At 40.9% G+C, this 23,262-nt stretch overlaps 1 protein-coding gene across 1 annotated transcript in view; it reads right to left on the reverse strand.

Annotated features, from left to right (window-relative positions):
* The window catches only part of hspg2 (heparan sulfate proteoglycan 2), a 102,387-nt gene that overhangs the window by 19,948 nt on the left and 59,177 nt on the right, over window positions 1-23,262 (reverse strand). The window contains exons 32-57 of the mRNA XM_067593144.1: window positions 19,431-19,498; window positions 19,190-19,254; window positions 18,910-19,050; window positions 17,735-17,926; window positions 17,333-17,371; window positions 16,735-16,839; window positions 15,865-16,155; window positions 15,713-15,766; window positions 14,971-15,054; window positions 14,265-14,357; window positions 14,083-14,175; window positions 13,606-13,836; window positions 13,367-13,480; window positions 13,156-13,283; window positions 12,388-12,474; window positions 12,126-12,184; window positions 10,638-10,802; window positions 10,397-10,507; window positions 9,743-9,843; window positions 8,859-9,039; window positions 6,162-6,221; window positions 3,485-3,607; window positions 3,124-3,276; window positions 2,112-2,272; window positions 1,779-1,856; window positions 65-200 (exon numbers count right to left, since the gene is read on the reverse strand). Coding sequence (XP_067449245.1) covers window positions 65-200; window positions 1,779-1,856; window positions 2,112-2,272; window positions 3,124-3,276; window positions 3,485-3,607; window positions 6,162-6,221; window positions 8,859-9,039; window positions 9,743-9,843; window positions 10,397-10,507; window positions 10,638-10,802; window positions 12,126-12,184; window positions 12,388-12,474; window positions 13,156-13,283; window positions 13,367-13,480; window positions 13,606-13,836; window positions 14,083-14,175; window positions 14,265-14,357; window positions 14,971-15,054; window positions 15,713-15,766; window positions 15,865-16,155; window positions 16,735-16,839; window positions 17,333-17,371; window positions 17,735-17,926; window positions 18,910-19,050; window positions 19,190-19,254; window positions 19,431-19,498 — 3,113 coding nt within the window. The remainder of the gene's footprint in view (window positions 1-64; window positions 201-1,778; window positions 1,857-2,111; window positions 2,273-3,123; window positions 3,277-3,484; window positions 3,608-6,161; window positions 6,222-8,858; window positions 9,040-9,742; window positions 9,844-10,396; window positions 10,508-10,637; window positions 10,803-12,125; window positions 12,185-12,387; window positions 12,475-13,155; window positions 13,284-13,366; window positions 13,481-13,605; window positions 13,837-14,082; window positions 14,176-14,264; window positions 14,358-14,970; window positions 15,055-15,712; window positions 15,767-15,864; window positions 16,156-16,734; window positions 16,840-17,332; window positions 17,372-17,734; window positions 17,927-18,909; window positions 19,051-19,189; window positions 19,255-19,430; window positions 19,499-23,262) is intronic.

Genomic DNA, 23,262 nt, shown 5'->3' on the forward strand with positions numbered 1-23,262 from the left:
ACAAATCAATCACCGCCAAACTTCTCAGGTGGGCTGATTCTGTTTTGCTACTACGACATCTCACCTTTGAGCACAGTGACTTTAACAGGAGCACTGTTTGAGCCAATGCTGTTGCTGCCGACACACATGTAAGTGCCCGAGTCGGACATCTTGATGTTGGGGATGAGCAGAGTACCGATGTCTGTGCGGTCCATGCGGGCCTGGAGAGGATATGATTTTTTTCTCATTTTGACACCATACCAACACAGATAAATCTTATACTGAAGACAAAACACATCACTTACTTGTCTCATATCCCTTGAAACAACACAAATATGACATTGCTGACATTACTACTGTAGCTGATAGCAACACAAAAGCACTACAGCATAGATCTTTTAAGACAAGACAAGAATTGTTATTTCTACCGTTCAGTCTTTCTTTAAATGGATTGATGTTCATGATTCTATGGCACTCTTACTTTGTACATGAAATTATGTACAAAGTAATGCCAAATTACTACAATGATTGTTGGGGTTATAATTTGTTAATATATCATAATCAGTGGTAATTAAATTTACTACACTATTATCTTTACTCTATGAGAGACAAAGAATTGATGATTGATGATTGTATACAATGGTGACAAAATTAGCACAGTTAGAAGTTGGTGAAGCAGTTGGTGACACAGTGATCTGAGCCAGCGGTTACTTGACAAACCTTACAAAGCATGTCTTAGCCATAAAATATTTGACAAATCTGGGAATAAGCTCAAGCAGAATAACCACCATCAAAAACGTCAGAGCAAATATCAAGTAAGAACCCAAAACCTGCATCGATTTCAACACTCATATTTAAGAACTATGACCCTCATGACTTTCTGGCTCATGAGACAACTTGACTTGTTTGTACACTACTCCACATGGCAGCCAGAGGCCCAGCAAGACTGAAAATAAGCTTTTATTAAGTTTGGAAACACCTCAGAGGGAGGGGAATCAGGAGGGGAGGGTCTGGGGAGGGATTACTGTATCCGGGGGTTGTTGGGGCATCCATGGACAAAGCTGCTTAGCTCCGGCCCATTCAACCGTGAGGGAGGCTAAACCGAGCAGTGGCTGAGGCGGGCCCTGGCTCAATGTGTGTCTGAACCCATTGACGAGTTTTCAAAGCAAGCCGTTTGCTAGAGCATACAGAATTTCTGCGTGGTCGCACGGCAGAGCCCGGCTCCCCCTGGGAAAGGCTGACACAACGCAGTGGCTCTCTGAGGCAGAACTAAACAGGCCTCAGAGCCCTCACCGAGCCGAGGAGGGCTGTGCAGAAACCAGACTAACACAAAACCCCCTGGAGCAGGGGGGCAGTGGGCTACGCCTGGCACAGAGCAAAATATGTCTGAAATACCTACAGTACCTACTGTATACTTAGTCCTGTTAATACACTCAATGGAATGATGAAAGTCAACTGGGTGCTGAGAGCCCAAACACGTCAGCATGGTATGATGTGGACGGGACAAAACAATGGACTATGGAACACTGTTATTAATAAAAACGCAACATAAAAACAAGTACTGCATGCAAGTACACTAAGAAATCATTAAGACCCAGCTAGTTGGTTTTAATGTATTTGGCACCAGCTCTAAAGGGACTCAGTGAGCAGCTTTGGTAAATTAATGGGTTTTACAAAGTGTGAATCAAGGACACGTTTGATCATGCACTTAGTTGACAATGTGTGAAGACGAGGTCAGTAGAGGACAATGGATGTGAACTACGAGACAGGACAGACAGACAGCGGACAGATGGACAGACCTGCAGCTCCTCAATACGTCTCTGTAACACATCGAGACTGTTGCTTTTAAACTGATGGAAACCGTGAGAGGGAATGGCCTGAGCAAACGTCAGAACAGGGTGGGATCAAAAAAAAAAAAAGAGGGGGAGGAGACAAACAGAAGGGAGGGAAAAATACAGGTAAATGGTCAAAATGCTGAAACAGTCATAAAAACTGACACAGTATGATGAAATACCATCGGCACCGGACACACCTTGAGATATGGCACAGCTGAATGTGAATACAGTTACAGTTTTAATCCAATCATGTTAAAGTCATCATACAGGCACGGAGACAGCGTGAGGTTTTCTCACCTGTGGAGGGATTTGTCCTCCGTTTTTCAGCCAGGTGAGCTTTGGAGTGGGTGATCCTGATGCTCTGCAGTACAACCTCAAGGTGTCACCCTCGTGGACTTCAATATTTTGGGGACTGACTTGGACTTGGGGCTGGGTGCCTAGGCCACTTGGGTTGGACTCTAACCAAAAGAAAATGCATCATTCAATTATAAAATATATCTTTCACAACATTTTGAGCTTGACAGTTCATTTTTCATCAGATTAGTTGTTTACTGTTTGTTTTACTTTCGTGATGAAACCATTTACTGACTTTGTAATGTCACTTACACAGCAAAGTCTCTCTTCAATTAGCTAATATTAGCCACCATACGCTACTGATTATACCAGACCAACTGTAGCAGCAAAACCCCCTGAGAGTACTGATTTCAGCGAGGGTGTGTTATGTCGCTTATGAATTCAGCTTTTCATTTGCGAGAGGAAGACTTGTGTTATTTCTTCTTTTAAAAGTTACATAGTCTCACTTTAAAGCAAGATGGTTGAATGATGGCTAAAGAGAGCATGTGATCCCTGTGCAGGTCTCAAAAATTGTGACATTGGGTGCTTCAATTGTTTTTCAAAAAATGTGGAATAATTAAAAATGCACTGAAAATAGGTGGAAGAACCTTGTTCTATTAGGATGAGATTGCCTTATTTTTAGAAACAATACTGAAAGTTCTGTGTTTTCAACATACTGTATGTGAGGACCACATACACACACCCATCACTCAAGGGGACATTGCATTGACTTACAGTCATTCCTTCCTAACCTTAACCATAAACATTACATGCCTAACCTCAACCCTTATCCCAGCTTCACCTAACTCTAACCTTAAACCAGTAAAATCTGATAATTTATATTGTGGGGACTTGCATTTTGTCCCCGGAAGGGAGGCAAATCAGTACAGTGTGAAAGTCTAAACAGATGTATGTCCCAACAACACATATGAGTAATAGATGTCCACACACACACACACATAAACACAGAGCATACTTTGGATGAATAGGGAAGCCCGTGCTGTGTGCTCGCCATGAGTGTTCAGGGCCTTGCAGATGTATTCTCCCTCATCAGCTGAGTCCACTGCTGTGAAGGTCAATATACCACCTCTTATCACAGCCCTGGGACTCATTCTGTTCCCTGGACCTCCTGTAACAAACACAGTTACACCCTGTCACTGAGGACATAATCAGCCACGGGGTGATGTTTCAAATGCAGTTTAAAATATTTGTGACTTTATATCATCTTAGGAGATTCACAAAATATAGTAAACAGCAACAGAAAATGGGTTTTCTACTAAAACTATGACCATAACTCAACAAGGCATGTACCAAAATCTACTAAAAGCTGCTCATACCAATCCATTCAATGGCAGGGGTTGGGTTCCCAGTCACTGTGCAGCGAAACTCTGCCCTCTGGCCCTGCTGGACATTCAGCACTGAGGGAGTGACGGTGGCCACGGGCTGGGCCCCCTCTGCAGCTACAGAGGGAGACACATCAGTCAAACTCTGACTGGAAAAGTGAGACTTCCCAGAAGTACATGAAGAAATAAAGCATGAGGTGGTGAAGCGGAGTATGAAACCTTGTCAGGAATATAATTCCTGTGCTTAGACATTATACAGATTAAGCTGTGGGGATGCTTGTGATTATAATGAATTGCTCAGACTGAGAGAGAGAGTGATGACCTCTGCCCATGCCCCCACCCACACCCTTGGCAGTCTAGATCCTCAGAGCAGATGAAACAGATGAGATGTGGCAGGCAGGCCTTGGCATGGCCTCTGGGCATATTGCTGTCTGCGCCAGTTTGGCTGGCTGCTAGACTTCGTATTCAATCCCGTATGATCCCAGAGTGACAGAGCAAAAGAAAGGCCTCTTTCAGTAGCAAGGGAGGAGTATGAGGCTATCTAAGCAGGCTGAAAACCTCTGGGACTGTTGTAGCCTGGGCCGAGCTGTGACTCTCTGACCTTAGTGATACTAACACCCCAGGGCAGAGAGAGAGGATTCATCGTCCTCTATGGGACACAAGGGCAGACATGGCAGCCTGAAGTCTACACTGAACACACAAGTAACCTCAAAGAATGGCAAATGATTTGGATTATGAGTATAAAGGTGTTTTGTGGTATCTCTGGTATGGGTTTTACAGGGTTCTATAGCAGTATCAATGAATCAGGAAATTTAATTTTAAGGGCTGGTTCACCCAGATTAAGAAAAAATAATTTCACACTTCACTACCTCTAGTGGTACCTCTTCAAGCAAATAGTTTGGGTTTTATTTGTCCAAGTTTTGATTTAATGAAGTTGAATGAAATGTTATTTGCGCTATTGAAAACACTGACAGATGACATTTAGGCAAGACCTAATAGTCTACAGCCATACTAGTGGCTCTGTGAGGCGAGTACTGAGGCACAGTGGTGCTTTGAGCTAAATGCTAATGACAGCATGCTAACATTTGCCAATTAGCATTAAACACAAAGTTCAGCTGAGGCTGACGGGATAATCATTAGTTTATATCTGAAATAAAACAAATCAATTAACAGATTAACATGAATGTCTGAACCAAATTTCATGACAATCCTGACAACACATTTTGATATATTTCAGTATGGAGCGGTGGACAGATCAAACGACATTGCCATCCCGAGAGCTACGCTGCTAGCATGGCTAAAGATTCTGCTGTAATGTGTGTCTCCAGAAACAGTATCATTGTTATTCTGGATAGCACACAGATCACACTGTCAACAGTTTTCATAAAGACTATTTCTTCTGCAGAAAGTAGTTTCATTCACCCCCATTGTATGTGCATGGCAGTAGAGAAAGATATTTCAAAACCTGGACAGATAAAGGAAAAAAAAGCTGCACAGCTAGATATCTCTAGTGTTAAGACAGAAAAATATGTTTTCTATTATTTTGGGTGAATTGATCCTTTGTCTTCTTAATGACATACGCAGCATAGTTTGACTTCTATATATAAATATCACATTTGTCATTTTAAGCACAGCTCTGTTTGACGCTTTGAAACTGGACACCAGATCTGCTAGCCCACATTCAGCTGTAATGCAAAGTAATGAGGTTGTGATGGGATGTATTAAGCACAGTATGATGTTTGAAGCCCAGATGACATATATACAGCACATTTCCTGAGGAGAAAGAGGAAAGAAGAGCAGAGGGAAAAAAAAAGGGACACAGATGGAAAAAAGGGACACCTCTTGTCTCTGAATGTGGAGACCCCCCCAAAAATATAAACATCTAGGACTGATAATATAATAACTGTTGCACTAAATCAGTTGGCGAGATGTAATAAAATGTCAATCTTTATGGGTTTAAGAGCAATTAAACCAGCTTATGTAACAAAATTGCTATATATTATAACCCCATAAACTTAAAGTGATACGTTAATTAGTAACAGGCTTTCTGTCCCATTTAGAGGGGCATTTTATAATATGTTGACAACTTTCTACGCTTTAACGGCTTAAATCCTTTGTTGTGATAAAGTATTCTGAACATACTTCTGGATAAATAATGGGTTCATCATTTACAATACATGTTATGTGGATTCCTATAGTTACTGTATAACACTGACAGTGTTTTATAATGATGGAAGGTAGACTCAACATTCATGACGAGTTGCCCATAAGAGTGATCATGCACTTTTTCCTGCAGTGATAGACCCCGATGAACCCAAAGAGCCAGGTGGGAGCTAGTAATGCTCATGTACAATCTATAAGCTTGGACTCTAACATAAATTAAATACAGTGAACTTGATAACTTTACACAACTGGAAGATTTAGGTCTCAGGAGAACTGCATGCTCTCTTACTAACAGCACATAATACAGCCTGGATGTTCCGGGCTGACATGTGTGAGAGTGAGTGTAGCCAGTTTCTGCAGCTGTTGGTTCTGTTGATTGTACATGGACGCTACCAGGCCACCAATATATCAATGGTGTGGAAGATGAGTGCATGCATGACACAGAGAAGGAGAAGCTGGTCCCTCCAGGGAGCCCCGCAGAGAGGAAACCATGCCCATGCGGACTTACGCTTTCTGTGTCCTTCAAACATTTCATAGGCTGTGTAAAACATCTGAGTCTGTGAGGCCTCTGGAGATGGGGGAGCGTAGGGAGGGTAGGAGGGAGGAAGGGAGGGAGGGAGGGGAGGAGGGAGGAGGGGACAGGTAAACTGACAGGTCAGTTCTCCAGAGTAACAGCCGTTTACCTCCCATCTCCCGGACACACTTAAAGTATATCCATTTCCAAACGTGGGCCACCGTGGTTTTGTCCAATTGACTCCAAAAAGCGCCACACACAATGTTAACATGCTAAAAAACATGAACTTGAATTTCAAAGGCAACACCATGACATCAAACATCTAGGTAATTTTTCCATATTTCTATTTCTGCTCATGATGAATTTTCCTAATTGTTTAAATACATGTTTTGACCATGATGGTTGGTGCCTTTTAATTCATAGTTATATGCAGTAAACTTTCACACTTACCTTATACATGTTTACCAAAAAATGAAGTAGACTGTGTATTGAAGAGTGTTAGTTAAAATGACCATATTGTTTGTATTATTTCATGCTTATCTCACACTGGGACCCCAACTGAGATTGTAAAATCAGTGTACAACATGTGTTATAGGATTAATAAAAAATTCTCAAAAATGCTTCATATCCTGTGAATTCAAACACACACATACAAACATATATATACACTCACAGAGCACAACTATGACAACTGTTCAGCGGCACAAAGAGAAATAAAGATATGCAAAATAGCCACACATGAGACATGCAGGTTAGTAGCAAGAAGCAGTTTTAAACATATAAAATGAAATATAATAGTTTCATTTCAGCTGTTAAAAGCATACAGCTTGTGGTTATCCTAAATTGAGCCCCATTCATAAATTAGCAAAAATCACTTTGATCTATTGTCATTATTTTAATCAATTTTCTCTTTTTTCACAAAATATTTTCACAGTTATGATAAATACATTACAATGTGACATGTGTACATTACATCAGTTAAGTATTCTTTAATAAGAAATATTTTAAAAAAAAAAAAAAGAGTAAGATCTTTACAGAAGCACCTTTGGTTATATTTGCATCATATGGCCTTTGAATCAATAAGAATGCACAAATAAAAAAAAAGTACCAAATAGTAAATAAAATGGTTTGAAATGTGACCTGTGAATTTTTGAGGTGTAAAATATTCTCAGAGATATATATAAAAAAATATTTTCTTAGAAAGACACTTGAAACTCTTGTTCATACAGTCATTTCTCTAAATAGCCTAAATGTAAAAAACACATCATACAAGGTAATTGCATTCACATGGCCAATTCCCTTAAAAACAACTTACCGAAGAGAAAAGAAATTCTAACATTTCTGATATATTTGATTTCATGGAAACATTTCAGGATAACATATTTCAGTCAATCAAAAAAGACAATGTGCCAACAACATTGACAGGATGTAAATAAAAAAGACCATAATATACAATTGTAGCTGATTATTGACAAAATTAGGATTAAAAAAAAAACAAAACGTTTTCTTCTGCATTTCAAGTCAGATCTTAAATATTTTACCAACTTAAACTTACGAGTAACAACTGATACAAACAGCTCCGACTTCTGCTGACGCTGAAGGAATTAAGGATATTACAGTAGTACAACAGCACCTTTAAAAACTGAATTCAACCACAGGTTTATCTAACTGGATGGCTAATAGCACCGTTTTTTTTTTTTCGTTGACATTCATAATCAGGATGACCGGGAGAGTGACAAAGCAGACAGTAAATTCAGGAGGGAATACTGTATATATATATATTTATGGAGTGAAACAACAAAAACAAAAAAATCACGAGTAGTGGGCTTCTTCCTATTTCTCCTCTCTTGCAGATACACTGAAGTCCTCTTTCAATGTCAGTCGCAGAGTCACTAAGGACCCATCGTGGCATCCACATTCCTCCTCATCATCATTACGCTCTACAGCTCAGGCAGGGAGGAACCCCAGGAGCCCAAAGTTAAAGACAGACACCAGAATCCAGCACCCTTCTAATAAAAACCTCTAGCTGCAGAAACCAGCGACTCTACCAGTGATCGATAAGCGAATAAACCACCACCGATTAATTTGACCCATATGAGAAAAACAGGAGGAAAGGATAAATTAACAGCAGCAGCTTCAGTCAAGTGTTGGTGGAAAGTATCACCAGCAAATCACTGATCCAAAAAAAAAAGCACGTATTTGGCCCAAGTTTAGTGTCATGACTTTGAGCACCCATTAGTTAAATCTAAAACTGCATTATACGTGACCCCATTTGTTATCAGGAAAATGTAATTTAAACCAAACCCACAAGCTGTATTTCTTTGCATAAAGTACAGAAAAATCCATTAATCAGAGACATACAAGGCAGCAAGCTTTAAAAAAAAATGCAGTAAGAAGAGCTGGACTGGCAGTATGGTAATAAGACATGGCTTATATAATGGTATCTGTGAGCAGAAGGCGAAAGCATTTGGAGTTAGAACTGCAAGCTTATTATGCTGTTAACTCAGAGCTGAGTGTTTACAGTGCACGATGTGAGATGTAGCCAAACAGAGAAGCATGCACTACTCCAAGCTGAAGGGGAAACTCCAAGTTTAAGGCGGGTGGGGGTGGGGGGGTGGGAGGTGAACTACGGGAGCTGGTAGGGTGGCGGGGAGTGATGGGTAATGGAATGCGGTGCCGTGGATCACGAACCTGGCACGTAGAGGATGGCGTTGCCCTCGTCCATGGCAAACATGTTGGAGCCAGTGCAAATGTAAACGCCAGCGTCCTCGGGCTGGACGTTCTGAATCGTCAGGATGCCGTTGAAGTCCATGGCACGGTTGGGAAGCTTCCCGTTACCCAGCCGGGTCCATACCAGAGTGTAGGCTGGTGACTGCGGAAGGATGAGCAAATAAACACAGAAATCTTACGAGCTGCACGCAATTGCCCAAGAATGGGACAAATATTCTAAACAGAGGCTAAATGTGTTTATTCTGCCTTTACAACATCATGGTGGCGTGCACCAATACGACCAGCATGCACTTCCTGTTACACATTGGAACACTTTTAGACATTTAAAGTCCAGATGAAACAGCATTTTGAGAGAATCTAACTTTCATATTGTGGCGTATTTCTGAGTGGAACAGGATAGACAGGCGGGAAATAACGTTGAGAGGAATTTGATTTGAACGTTGAAAAGTGGACGTGTCGTAACGAGTCTTAGCTTTGTGCTGCTAGAAATTGAAGATTGATTGATGGGTGGATGTCATGATATTATTGGTTGAAACTGGTTGGTTCAAGCCTACATATGCACACATCATATTTTTTTTTACCCTTTTCTCGTGTCGCTGGTTGGTCCTTCAACGACTGGAATTCCTCAAGGCAGATATTGTTACTTCTGGACAGAGCCAGGCTTACTGTTTGCTGTTTCCACTCTTTATGCTCAGTCATATTTAGTGCACACGTCACAAGAAAGTGGTAATGATCTTCGAAAGCCAATAAGATGTATTTCCCGAAATGTTGAATTATTCCTTTAAATGCAAAATTATTTTTTATTTAAAATGAACGAGGTAAAAAAAGTCATCAACCAGTGTTACCTTGCTCTTTGCAGTACAGATGAAGCTGACAGTTGACCCCACCCTGACAGTCTGGGCTTTGGGCTCCTCAACTGTCACCTCAATGGGTTTGGTTGGGACACCTGGAGAAATGCAGAGAAATTATTGTTATTTATTATCATCAAATTATTAAATTGTCTTAAAATATTTGTCAATAAATACAGTTAGAGCACTGCAAATTACAAAAAGCAAACTGATCAACAAGGATCAAACATCAAAACCTTTTAATGAAAGGCAAAGTCAGGGCAAAGTCTGACCTAATATAAAAATTAGCTCCTTATCAAATCTGGTCTGCTCCACATCAGATGTAACACCTTTATTTAATCAGTGGTAATGCAAAAAGCTACAAAAACTTCACTATAAAATAACTATTAAACCTGAAGGACACATTTGATTCACAAAACATTTTTATTTTTGCCAGCTCTGTCGTGCATATCTTATCCCTGCACCTTCAAAACTCCAAATAGCAAGAATGTGCCACACCACAGTCAACTAAACTGGAGAATGAGGTCTTACATAATCCGTACTTAAGCAAACCCATGCATTGAACCACTGGTGTTATCTATTTAAAATGCTGCAATAAGCAGCATAAGGGAAAAAACCATTTGCAAGAATGGCAATGAGACCAATACCCACTTGTAACAACAATTTCAGCATGGCTCCTGTTGGTGCTGTGCTGGTCTCTGCAGGTACAGATGTAGACACCGGCATCACTCGGCTGGACAGTGGGGAAGTACAGTTCTGCTCCTGCACACACAGATGAGAAACAGACATGAGTGTTCATAAAACATATTTCAATTACATTTTGATCTACAAGATATGATCATGTCCAAATTCCACACCGGTTGTGGCCACGTGGTTGAGATGTGCGCCGTACCTTGTCTACGTCTGTCGGCACTGCCTGAGATGGGACGTCCATCCTCTCTGGACCAGTAGAAATAGTGTGGAGGAGAGCCAGACACCTGACACCGCAGAGTGACAGGCCCGCCCTGGGATGCCAGGACCCTCTCTGGATAAACCCTCACCACCAGGGAGGCTGCAGCTGCAAAGTGCAGAGATCATAACAAACTCATCAGGAATAGTCTCTGAGAACATCAACATAAAAAGCATCAGGGTGTATTTCACAAAGCCAGCCCAGGCAGTAACATAGATGTTTTATTTCTGTTTTGAGAAGCAAAACCGGATGGACAAGTTCAGCCAAACCGGATCAGGAGTGAGGGTGAAATGACTGAGGCGACCCTGTGGCCTAGTGGTGTAAGACACATATGATGCAATCCCAATGTACCCAGGTTGATTGGGGCTTACATGTCATCCCCCTCCTTCTCTCCCCAATGTTTATATCCATCCCTACTGACTACTGTTGTCAGGTTAAGGAGGTGGTTCTCAAAGTGGGGTCCCCCAGGGGTGCTTGAAGGGGCACCCGGAAAAAAGGGGAATCATTTATTTTTGCTATAATTCCATCCATAAGCAACACAATGACAGAACATATGACTATTTTGGTCATGAGTTTCATACACTTTCTGTAATAAAACATCTAAAAGCAAAAATCTTATCAGATGGGGGTCCATGGTCTAATTTGTGTCCGTTTAGGGGTCTTTGATGTGAAAAAGTTTGAGAAGGACCCATCCCCACCTGTCACTTGAAATCTTCATCAAACTGTATTGTTATTTGGCTGTGAAGGATGTTTGTTAGCATTATTTTCAGTTTTATTTGTGCCTTCCTGTAATTAGTCTGCCTTTATCTTGCAGGAGCACGTTTGTCTTTTGACGTTTAACTTGAGGCCAAACTTAAAGGTGCTCTGTGGAGTTTTTGACCACTGGTAGTGCTATGGAGTAATGTTTTTACAAGTGGGTTCCCATTTTGTCTGTATCACGCATGTGCACACACGCAAGCCTATGATATTACTGACAGTTGGCGGCAGCAGGATGGAAAGAACACGTCAAAGTTACACTGAATGGAAACAAGTCTTTTTTTACAAGACAATTCCACAGAGCACCTTTAATTATTTGTACCAAGAGAAGAGACGGGCTAATGAAACGGATGCAAACTGAAATATGAAGTCACAGTTAATGAACCACGACTTTCACTGATAAGTTCCAATTTTCTTAGCGTCCTTTGCAAAGTACCTCCTGGTCTTTTTCCTTTCAGCAGCGTTATACTATAGAATATAATTCAAGCACAAATGGCACAAACATTTATTTTCTCCTGGGAAAGTGAGAATATATAAAGTACTAGTCAAATGTTTGAACACACATTCTCATTGAAATGGGAAGGTGTTTCCAAACTTTTGACTGGTACTGTATTTATTAACATTAACATGAACACTGTTAAGTAATACTTCTACTATAACGAAATGTGGCCTTACCATCGTATGGACGACACTTCTCTCTCTCCTGTGGGTTGCCAGTATATCCAGGAGCACAACTGATGATGGTTAAAACAGACACAGGAAATGATTAAATGATTGTTAAGTCAATGACATGTTTTAACTGAGAATCTTGCAGGTTATGACACTAGTTGTGACATATGCTGTTGTGACAGTAAGTGCAATTAATCAAAATGAACTGCTTGACATTATCCCAATAACTTTGGACCCACACCGAGAGAATGCAAAGGGTCATCCTTACCGTTCACAGTACTGGCCAGTGTATCCAGGCTGACAGGCAGTACACTGGTAGCCTCCGTTTCCAAGGCTCTCACAGGTTGGGGAGAACCTGTTAGAAGAGTTACACACACAGACAAGAAGCTTGTAGTGCAAAAACATCAACAAACAAACCTATCAACAAGTAATTTAACGTCAACTTAATTTTTTGCTGTGAATTGACTGAAGACAATTTCATATGTTTCATGAATATCCGAGACACAACTGTGAGTATTTTCAGGGCGGATAATGGCAAAGGAACTAAAGTTTGATAGAAAAACAGGTGGATCTGCATTAGAAGCAGCTGTCTTATAAAAACAAATTCAAATTTTAGTTGTTGTTGTATATTCATTATGTCATGTCTATCCCTGTTTAATCACCTGTTTGTCTTGCTTCACCAATACAAAAAAAAACGGAGTGAATAATTTGTTATGCTAGATAGTCTCTGGAGTAGATTAGCCTGTTTGGCCAGAATTCAGAGTCCAAATGTACTGTTGCTTCTTACTGGAACTGGGCAAGACATTCCTGATTTGTTAAAATCAAATTAGCATAGATACAAAATCAAATGATGTCAGTAGGGAACTATTTGATTTTAGTTGGCAAGAGAATTCTTAATAATGGAACTGAGTCAAACTATGTAATTTGCAAGAAGGTGGAATTTGCTGTAAACGAGAGCAAGTGAGCCGGACAAGACGAGTCTTGAGCTATAAATGGAGGTGGAATGTGAGGTCTAGGTATCTGTGCCAGTACTCACTGGTTTTCTGGGTCAGTGTGAGGGCAGGCGCAGGGCTGGCAGTCCTCTGGAGTGCCAACAGTGGGGTCGCCAAAGAAGCCTGGGGCGCAGTGCTCACAGAGCTCACCCTGGGTGTTATGTAGGCAGCTCTGGAAGGAGAAACATATCATTTTTAGAGATCTGTGCCACAACAAGACAATTACCAGTCTTACAATTGTTTAGTGCTTCATACCGTGCAGATGCCAGTCTCAGGGTGGCATGAATCAGAGTGGCCGTTGCACTCACAGAGCTCGCAGTGACCCAAGTACAAACCTCCCCCAGTGCGAGTATATCCAGGTGCACAGTCCTAAAACAGACATATGTGATTTAGAACCATCAAGGAGCATTTTAATGAAGCACAGTCAATCTGTATTGCTTCCACTCAACAATTCAGATAAAATTCAGGGTAATTTAGAAAGAATGAAGCGTTACCTGACAGGACAGTCCCTGGTATCCAGGTGGGCAGCGGCACTGCTCCACCTCGAGGGCCTGTGGCAAGCCACTGTAGTTGGGCACTGCAACTTCCATGCTGATATCATAGATACTAGAGGAGCGCGTCTCAGAGGAGTAGGATGCTCGGATCAGGATGTCATCCAGATCAGCCAGAACCATCATCAGGTGCTCTCGGGTGGCAGGCATGCCATCAGGACGCCGCCAGTTTTCCTTCAAAACAAAAAGACAGTGATTGCTATTCTAATGCAATAAGAATGTGTAATTATAAGGTTATTTACTGTTATTCAGTCTATTATTATATAATAGTAATGTGATCTTTTATCTATCCTTGCTGGAAAATAATCATTTCGCTTGCTCTGTTCCAGGAAGGAGCCAGAGGTCAGGTTTAATCACAGATCACTTCAAAAAGCCAGATGCTTGTTGGTCTGTTCACCGTGTCACTGGGCTGAGACTCACCTCTCTGAAGACAAACACAAACGGCCTAGTCTGCCTGCCTTCGAGGTCATTCCTGTTCCAAGACTGACCAGCTACCAGAGTGATGTCGTTACCCTACAGGAAAGACACCAAAAGGTGAAGAAACGTTACAAATGCACGTAACCATGGAAGAAAACTGCCAATCAACATGAGGTCATACTCACAATGATCTGGATGTCGGCGTCATGAATTAGTGTTCCTCCTGGACCAGCCACATAGGAGATGGTGTATTTAAGTTTACCACCGTAGGAACCCACCTAAAACACGGTTAGCAAGAAAGAGACTTTAGATCTTTTCATAGGTCCAACAGTGCTGCAATTTCCCCATGATGAAACAGAAACATCAATGTAGCAAAAATAAATGCCAGATGGCTACTTAAAGCTGTTTTTTTCCACATGTGAAAGATATCATGTTAACAGACAGAGTTTTCATTTACATTTTGCAGAATAGTAAATACATTTAATGACACAGAAGACAATGATAGGACTTCTGACGTTTGTATTTTGAACCCTTCTTGAGTTAAATGATTAATCATAAACAGCCAAGCAGGTAAAACCAAAACAGCAGTGAGCGATGTTTAACTTCCGTTTAATTGTGTGTGACAGAGGGAGTCTATATGGATTATCATCAAAAAATGAAAATCAGCTTTTTCCTACAGTTGAGGACCAAGGAAAATCAAGAGGACACATGGAGGAAGGGCTGGGATGAAGTAAGGAGGCATAGGGAGTATAGACAGGTGAAGGACTGGTGAGGATGAGGGTTGAAGGACACTGTGAAGGCTGGAGGACTACTCAAGTGCAGTATTTTCTGTGATCTCAAGGGTTGACCTGAGGTCAGGGGGGGATGTCGCCCCATATTTTTCAAAGTTACCTTATCCCCTGTGAACTGCGCTGGGAGCTGCCAGTAGAGCAGATCATCCTGGAACGAGCTGAAACCTTTGTGGACCAGAGCATACTGAGAGGCAAAGGAGGAAGGAAAGGCGTAAGAGAATAAGCCACAGATCGAGAGAGAGAGAGGCAGCGAGAATAAATCACAAGCAGGAAGAGAGGCAGTACAAGCAAGCAAGCATGGTGAAGAGTAAGCCCATAACAAATGTGTGACATACAGCTAAACTCTTCTAAGTACATGTTCTTTGGTAAAAGTGCTATTAAAACATCTATTCTTTTGCTGCCAACAGTTTGATAACAACATGGAAGTCACTGTGTGTTCTGTCTGACAACTAAAACAACAACTTCCACTGTCAATAATGTGAAAATGACAACTTAAGATGTGCCTAAGAGGTTGTTTTAAACAGTATAATGACAGACTATTGTAAAACCAATGTTGCTCTCAAGTGGACAATTACAGTGCGCTCTAGGACAGTGAGTGGGAGCTATTTAACAATGAAAAATACCACCCAGTTGAGCACTGAGATTATGTGAATTATGCTTTCAAAATAAATTCTGCATTAGTTTGGTAGGTAATATTTTCTAACTTAACTGCCCTGGGTGGTTGGTAATTAACTTTTAAAGCTTTTCTATCAGAGGTAGCATGCCAGTTTACTACGTGCCAAGGAGCAACACGTCACGTCAGTCACTTAGTCACTTAGTCACTCAGTCATGCCACTTTCTACCTTGCTTCCGTCCTCAGAAGCACTAGCAGAAGTCTTGCTCACTCTGTTCTTTCTCTGAAGAGCCAGACCCCAAACAGAAATACAACAAGTCACAACCAAGAAAAGTCTCATTAACAATACATAAACCTCTCACAATCCCTGACAGAGTATACCTGCAGATGAGGAGCGTGGCCTGGGGAGTAGGGTTGGGGTCTGGTTGGTCTAACTGAAGAGGAGATACCAGACGGAGGAGAAGGGGGGCTCAGGTTACGCAAAGACCATCGAGAGGAAGAGGAAGAGGAAGTTGGGACCCGAGAAGATGAGGAAGATGAGGAAAAAACGGTGGAGGATTTAGAGGAGGGAGAAGCAAAAGAGGAAGGGGAGAATGGAGGGGAACCAGCTTGTCGATGGGAGAAGTTAGAGAGGAGTGCCCAGACCTGATCATCCAGCTGTCTGACATAACCCTGGAGAGGCGGAAAGTGGGGTACCAGAGATACAGAGGATACGTAACCATAGGAACAGTCAATGTGACAGACAAGGAATTTAGAATTTCTGTTCTGCCACAACGTACACTGATAACGTACATCACTGTAAGACGATGAGCATGCTGAGTCATGCTTTTCAGTTTGAATCTATGATGCTTAGATCTGCTGCACAGATGAACAACTGTTGGGCTCTTGTGAATCGTTCTCACTCCAACAGTGAGATCACACGGATAAAACATTTACATAACCAACTTCTTGGACTTGAGAAACTTTTCTGGGACTTTGCATGCCAACTCAAATCTTTGTCACTCACACACATGCAAATGCACATGCAGAGTCTGACAACATGCTCCTGCTCAGTGAATTCCCATTAAACTGAGGTGATTCTTCATGCTACTACATCATCTATGAACTGAGAGGATTTTGTTTCCATAGATGTCCACAAACTCTCTGTGTGTTAGCTTATAACAACATTAACATGGTGCATCACTAAGTCTTATAAGATATGTGAGTGTTGCCTTTACTACAGCAATCTACAGTGCTTTTCATACCAAATACCTGGCTAGCTCTTTTGGATCTGTGGGTGTCTTTATGTTCAGAGGCCATTAGGTTCCAAATGGAAGCATCCTTGCTTAGCTGCTCCTCTGGCAAGTACGAGTCACTCTATTGATGTGGATAAAGCAAGCTCTTTGATCACTTTCCTAATCACTGAGCTGATGGTATTTGGGGTGTTGTGGCAGTGTTATTCAAGCAAAGTTAAACTGTATGAAGCTCTTTAATGGACCACTAATCATCAACCATTTACATGGCTCATGTGATGTGGAGCAGAATGCAATTTCCGTGTGCAATATGCACTGCGATTTAAGTGGTCAAATCTAGGAGACACTTAATGGCAACCCCAGTAGCAAACTGCATACATTGCTGTAAAAATACCATGCTTCTAATAATAAAGTCAGTCAACATTAAGAAATCATTAGAGTCATAAAACAAAATGTGGTATCCAAAATGTATGGATGCCAGTTATTCCGTATAAAACTAAATGCCACATCAAGGTATTTCAAACATGCCAGACAACACTGTACTTCAAACAAAAAAAAATCTGATAAGATTTCATATCGCCAAAGTACAGTCACAACATGATATCCACTGACTGTACCTGTTCTGCTCGTTTTATACGAGAAGAGAAAGCATCTTTCTATAGAGAGTGGAGGGGCAAACACAAACAATGGAGAGCTATGTTATGTAAGTGAAAACTGGGGCCATGAAATCTAGGCAAATTATTTTTTTCCTTATGAATGGCACACAGATTTAACAGCAGAAAAAAATGTAGAAATGCAGGCAAAAAAGTTGCACACAGACTGAGAGAGCAATCTGCACAGGTTTGCTTGGAAAGAAAGAATGGCTGAAGTTTGAAGTAAGAAAGGTTGAGATGGCAATAGAACAAGAGCAGTCTAAAAGTTTCTGATGAGTGCTGCTCATATACAGCTCTGCTGGGTTCATGATCTTGCTTTGGCTTCTTCCTCTGATAAAACAGCTGAATATGCTCTTTGATACTGACCTTGTCTCCCTGGAAGGCCCCGGGAAGCTGCCAATAGTGAGGCTCCTGCCCCAGGTAGTCAAAGTTGCTGTACGACAGCTGAGTGCCTTGAGTGGAAACCTCCACTGTGAAACCGGTAGAGATGCGGTTGGTGCGTTGACGATTTACCAGGGCGAATCCCTGGAAATTCCCTGGTGAAAAGACTGAGGATACCTACAGGAACACATTAACAAATACAATCAAGCCTTTGAAACATTCAAAATTTCATGAAAATCAAAAAGAAAATACTAACAGTAATTCCATGGTTCAAGGAAAAGTGCACCAAGCAGACCAATGAGGACCTGTCTATCCACGGAACAATTTTGATTATGACTTGAGAAAGCATTGTAGACATGGTTCACCTCCTGTTTGTTTCTTTGGTACTAACAGTCTGCTGATTTGTGGAGAAGGTTCATGAATCAGAGGACAAAATGCAATTTAAAGTTAGAATGGATTTAGAAAGATAGTTATTATTTCCAAAAACATACACTTGCATTACTTGGACTGACTGCTATCAATGTCCTTGACTTATCAGTTCTATTGGCAGACACTGACTACTTTTGCAGAAAACAAGTGAAAGAAAGTTCCCAGTGAGGTGCCTGTCCAACTAGAGTGCTTGGATAAACAGAGGAAAAAAATAACGGAGAGCAGGAATAGAGTTCATGCTGGAGTTGTCAGACATTTTGGAAGTATCCAGTAGTATAAAAAGTTGTACTTTTTGTCAGGCTTACTCTAAATGTGAAGTCTATATATGACCTTCACATTTCTCACCCTTATGCCCTGTGAAGACAGAAGTTATCCTTGCTGTTATTGACTTAGCAGGAGAGAGTAGGTGCACAGAAATAATTGCCTGCATGCAAAGATATCAGTTGATCTCCAGCCAGTGTCACTGATGGATGTTATCTTGGTGGCTTGGAACCTCTTAAGGCTGGTGTGATGAGGGCGAATTCATATTTCCCTGAATTTAGACCACACATATTGTCTCTTGGAAGTAAATGTGTAACTAGTTTGCTGATATGATCTTTGCTAATGCACAACAGTGCAAACTTATATTTGGTTTGGATGTTCAGGGTCCTGTATAAGTAACTGCTTCCATAAGTATGAACAGATGTACTGTTCCTGTGTCATTTACCTGTTCCAACACTTATAGGTCTTACCAGGTCTCTGTAATAGGTAGAGCTGGAGCACTGCTGAGTAACACCCGTACAGAAACAGGACAGGCAGCCATCTTTGTTTTCCGGGCTAAGATGGAAAGTTCCAGGCTTACAGTTGGAGCAGGATGGGCCCTCAACATTCATCTGCAACACAGTATCATTTTAATCAGATACAAGGGAATCAGTCCATTCAAATCTGAGAGGCAGAAGTGATGATGCCCAAAGATGACAACAACCAGAGAGCTGGTGTTATCAAAATGCAAATGCTTTTGTGTTTGATCACCTTGCAGCGGCACAGACCACCATTGCAGCCTTCACTTCCTCTTTGGTCACAGTTGTAGCAGTTAGCTGTAATGGGGCAGTAGAACAGATAGTTACAGTGTGTAACAGTTCTCTATTTGAAGACACTTTGTTAAATCCAGATTACTGACAAAAAGTGAATATTTGCAACTTCTGTAAAGATGACGAATAAGCCAGAAGATGATACAATATTTAATTTTCCAGGATCAAAATAAACTATGTACCATTGACTTCATTGCCAACAACACATCTCTGTCCCAGCAGTGGGTTGCCAGTGTATCCTGGAGCACATCTGAAATAAAAATAGACGATGTGTTTAAACAAATATTTCCAGTCAAAGAGGATACATGTTTTAAACCAAGAACAATAAGGCAGGAAGCTGGGAAGTCTGCATGAGGTGATACATTTGATGAATTGTGTCCTTTAGGGAGTCTTCTTGACCCAAGGCGGACCCCAATCAAGGACAAAGGACTGAGTCATTCAGACAAAGAAGATCCAAACTATTCTGTTACGTCCAGTACGTAGACATCACTATATTACTGTAAGTATAAGTCTTATATTCAACTGAAACCCCCAGCTTTGCATTGTATACAACCAGTCTTCCCAGAGGAAAAAGATAATGTTATATTGCTTGCAATGGAGATGGATGAAGCATAGACGCTGCTAAAACATTCAACATGTCTCAGATGTTGATTCCATCTCTCATAAGTGTGGTACAGCTGAAACTGAGGATCACCTTTGCATAGGAACAGAAACAAACAGGAAAATATCACCAGATTTAAAAAAAATAATAATAAAAGCTTCACAAATATAGAACTGACATCAGAACAAAGCAGAAGTGAGCATAGTTGATACAATAGACGCAAGAGAAGTTGCTAAGCTGCTAAAGAAAGTTATTTCTGATATTCTGACATTGCAAAACAATATGCCTTCAACCCAAGCAAGCAGCAGCACTGCCACCAGAACAAAGGTTGATCCAAGAACAAATCTGTGCAGGTTGCCCTGAGGACAGCGGCTGTCAGTCTTACCTCACCTATCCTTTGGCAGGTCCGCAGGTCAACAGCCAACAAACTGCTGCAAGAGGACTTCCATGCCATGAACTTGCTTTGGGAAACACTATTCAATCTAACTTTTGACACATACAGTAGTTTCTAAGGTGTAGTTCTGTTTTTCAGTCATTCCAGTCAGTGTTGCTTTATGGATTTAAAGATATGGGTGGTAATTCTCATTACATAGGGAGATAAGAAAATACATCAAAGTGGGTATGGTAATGTGAAGTTGCTAAAAAAAAAAGTTTGTAACTAAAGGCCATTAAGAAAGGACATACAGATAAACATAACATGACAAAAAATGTAGTCTTACGTTACAATAACATGAAAAAATTTCAATACAGAACGTAAACTTTTATTTCTCCTAAAGATGATATAGGGATGATTTTGGAAACTGGGTCTATGCACACCAAACATTTCACAACAGCTGATGATATGACTGGTGTTCAGTGATAGACCAGTTCTTTGCCCCACTAGTGGCAATCTTGGGAGGTCAGTCTGTTGGTGTGTTCACTTTGGTCTAACTTCTGGTTAGGTCACCATGAAACTGACAATGGATATTCATGGTTTTCAGGCCCCTTTGAACATTTGTCCAGTGCCACCATTGGGCCAAAATATCAACAGTTACAAAACCATACTCCATACTTCAAATGTACCATTTGGCACATGGGAACATGCTACACAGGGACTGATCCAATTCCACTTTGGCCACATTATGAGCTTTCTGCTAGCATCATGCTTATATCAAATTATTAACTTTCTACATAAAATTTCCAAATCAAAACACTGGATTCCAGTGAAATATACTAAGGGGATGCCTGGTCCCCGGAGGGGTAAGTTCTAGTTGTGTAAGTGAACCCCTATGTGTCTACTTTTCACCAAGATACATAATCTTACTGGCAGAGTGCCATGAAATTTGCTGAGCACATTCATGCTTCCAAGAAGATTAATTCATAAGAAAACAAGATTAGTAGTCTACAGCTCCATGAGGCTGTACTTAGCCAAAGCTGTGCTGCCTATGAAAGCATGCTGATGTTTAGAAGGTAAATCTTTTTACCATGTGTACCACATTACTATAGTGTATTAGCATGCTAACATATGCTAATTAGCATTAAGCACAAAGTATAGCTGATGTGACTGTCATTAAGTATTTGGTCATAAACCAAAGTATTGGGAAAATTATTTTTTTTACCTGCTGATGGTGCTAAATGAAAAGTCAGAGAATCACCAATATCATTACAGTTCATCCTCTGGGGGCCATTAATGTCCATACCAAATTTCATCGTAATCCATCAATCTGGACCAAAGTGGTGAACCAACATCCCTAGTGTATGCTGCTAGTGTCAGTCAAAATTTCATTTTTGTTAAAAGCTCTATGAATAGCAAAATATGTATGTAGTTTGACATGTGGGACCTAGCAGGGTGTTGAGATTATTGGTCTTGTTTTAACAAATATTTTAACAAATATTTTTAAGACAGTCAAAAATACACACAGGCTTAGGCTAAATGTTAAAGCACTAGTGTCCCAGGAAAACTTTACATCTCCAGTTTAAAATTTTATTCTGAAAGCTGAAGCCATCTTCAATATGCAGAACATGTTTCATTTCACTGATTAAAAATACTCGGCACAGAATGCATACCCTCAAAAATAAGTGATAACAGGGTAACAGGGTGCATTGGAGGTGTAAGGCTTTTCCAGGACACCAACATATATCACCTAAGCCACTATTGAAGACATACCCATATAAATGCAGGAAACAGACATGATGGGCAATGGATTTTAAAAATTACCCAACAATGGGTTGGGGTTGATACCTGTAAAACTTGAGGTAGTCTGGCCATAAAATAAAAGCCAAATGTACACATATAGTATGAGAGGTACTAAGCCTAAGCTCTCTCTTCATAGCAGGATTCTGTGCAAGAGTTCTGAAAGTCATAAGTATTAAATATAAAAATCAAAACACCACATCAGCATGACATTAAACATCTGGAAACTCCCTCTAAAATAATACAGTGTCATAAAATCAGTCCCTTCATAAAGTTCCATAGATGTGGTTCCAGTAACAGATAAATATAGAGCCAAGAAATATAAACAATGCAAAAACAATAATAATAATAACAATGAAACACAACACATTATATCCTAGTTATCAGGAATAATTCTGATAGGAATGGCCAGCCTTCCCAGGACAACGTGAAGAGACCCATCTTGATTCTTTTTCTGCTTTGCAGGCCTGTGGTCTCCTTTTAAGAGCTTCAGTAGGTCCAAAACACCAGAATGAGAGGTTGTCTTATGCTGGGGCTTTTTAGCTACTTTCTTTGCAGTAGTAGGCGTGGTTTTTGCCAGAGTTGATGTCCTTTTTACGGTCGTGTAAGACTTCTTCGCAGTAGGAGCCTTGGTTCTAGCAGGAGTCGATGTCCTTTTTGTTGTTATGTTTGACTTCTTCTTTGCAGTGGTAGTCTTGGTAGGTTTTGTGGTTGTGATTGTGTCCTTAGCAGACTTCTTTGTTTTGTGAGATGAAGAGACCAACTTGCGTGAGTTGTGCTCATTTTTCTGACTGTTGCTGTTAGAGTTACCTTTGTGTGATTTCTTTGAATCGCCATGTGAAGGCTTTCCACCCTCCTGGACCTTCTTTGGAACTGGTGCGTCTGATCTAAACGTCTTATTACCACCACTGTTTTTCATAGGTCGTGCAGAATCCTTTTTGTTAGCCTGGTCAGACTGTTTACGCGGCTGCTGGGTTCTTGCAGGCTTTGATTTGTGAGATGGTGGCTCCAGCTGAAATTTAGTGATTGTTGCCTCTTTTTTAACTTGCCTTGGTCTTGTTTGGCCTGGCTGCGAAATACGTTTAGCTGTCACAGCAGGCTTCTTGTCCACTATTCTTTTTGTTTCAGGCTTCACTGTAGCTTTAGGTTTAGTTTTAGACGTATTCCTAGGTTTGCTCAAGGTCGCCCTTACCTTTGTTGCTGACCTTGAGACTTGACTTTTGGATGACCTTGTGACCGC

This window comes from Thunnus thynnus, chromosome 6 (assembly GCF_963924715.1).
Source record: "Thunnus thynnus chromosome 6, fThuThy2.1, whole genome shotgun sequence".
In the NCBI taxonomy this organism is placed as follows: Eukaryota; Metazoa; Chordata; class Actinopteri; order Scombriformes; family Scombridae; genus Thunnus; species Thunnus thynnus.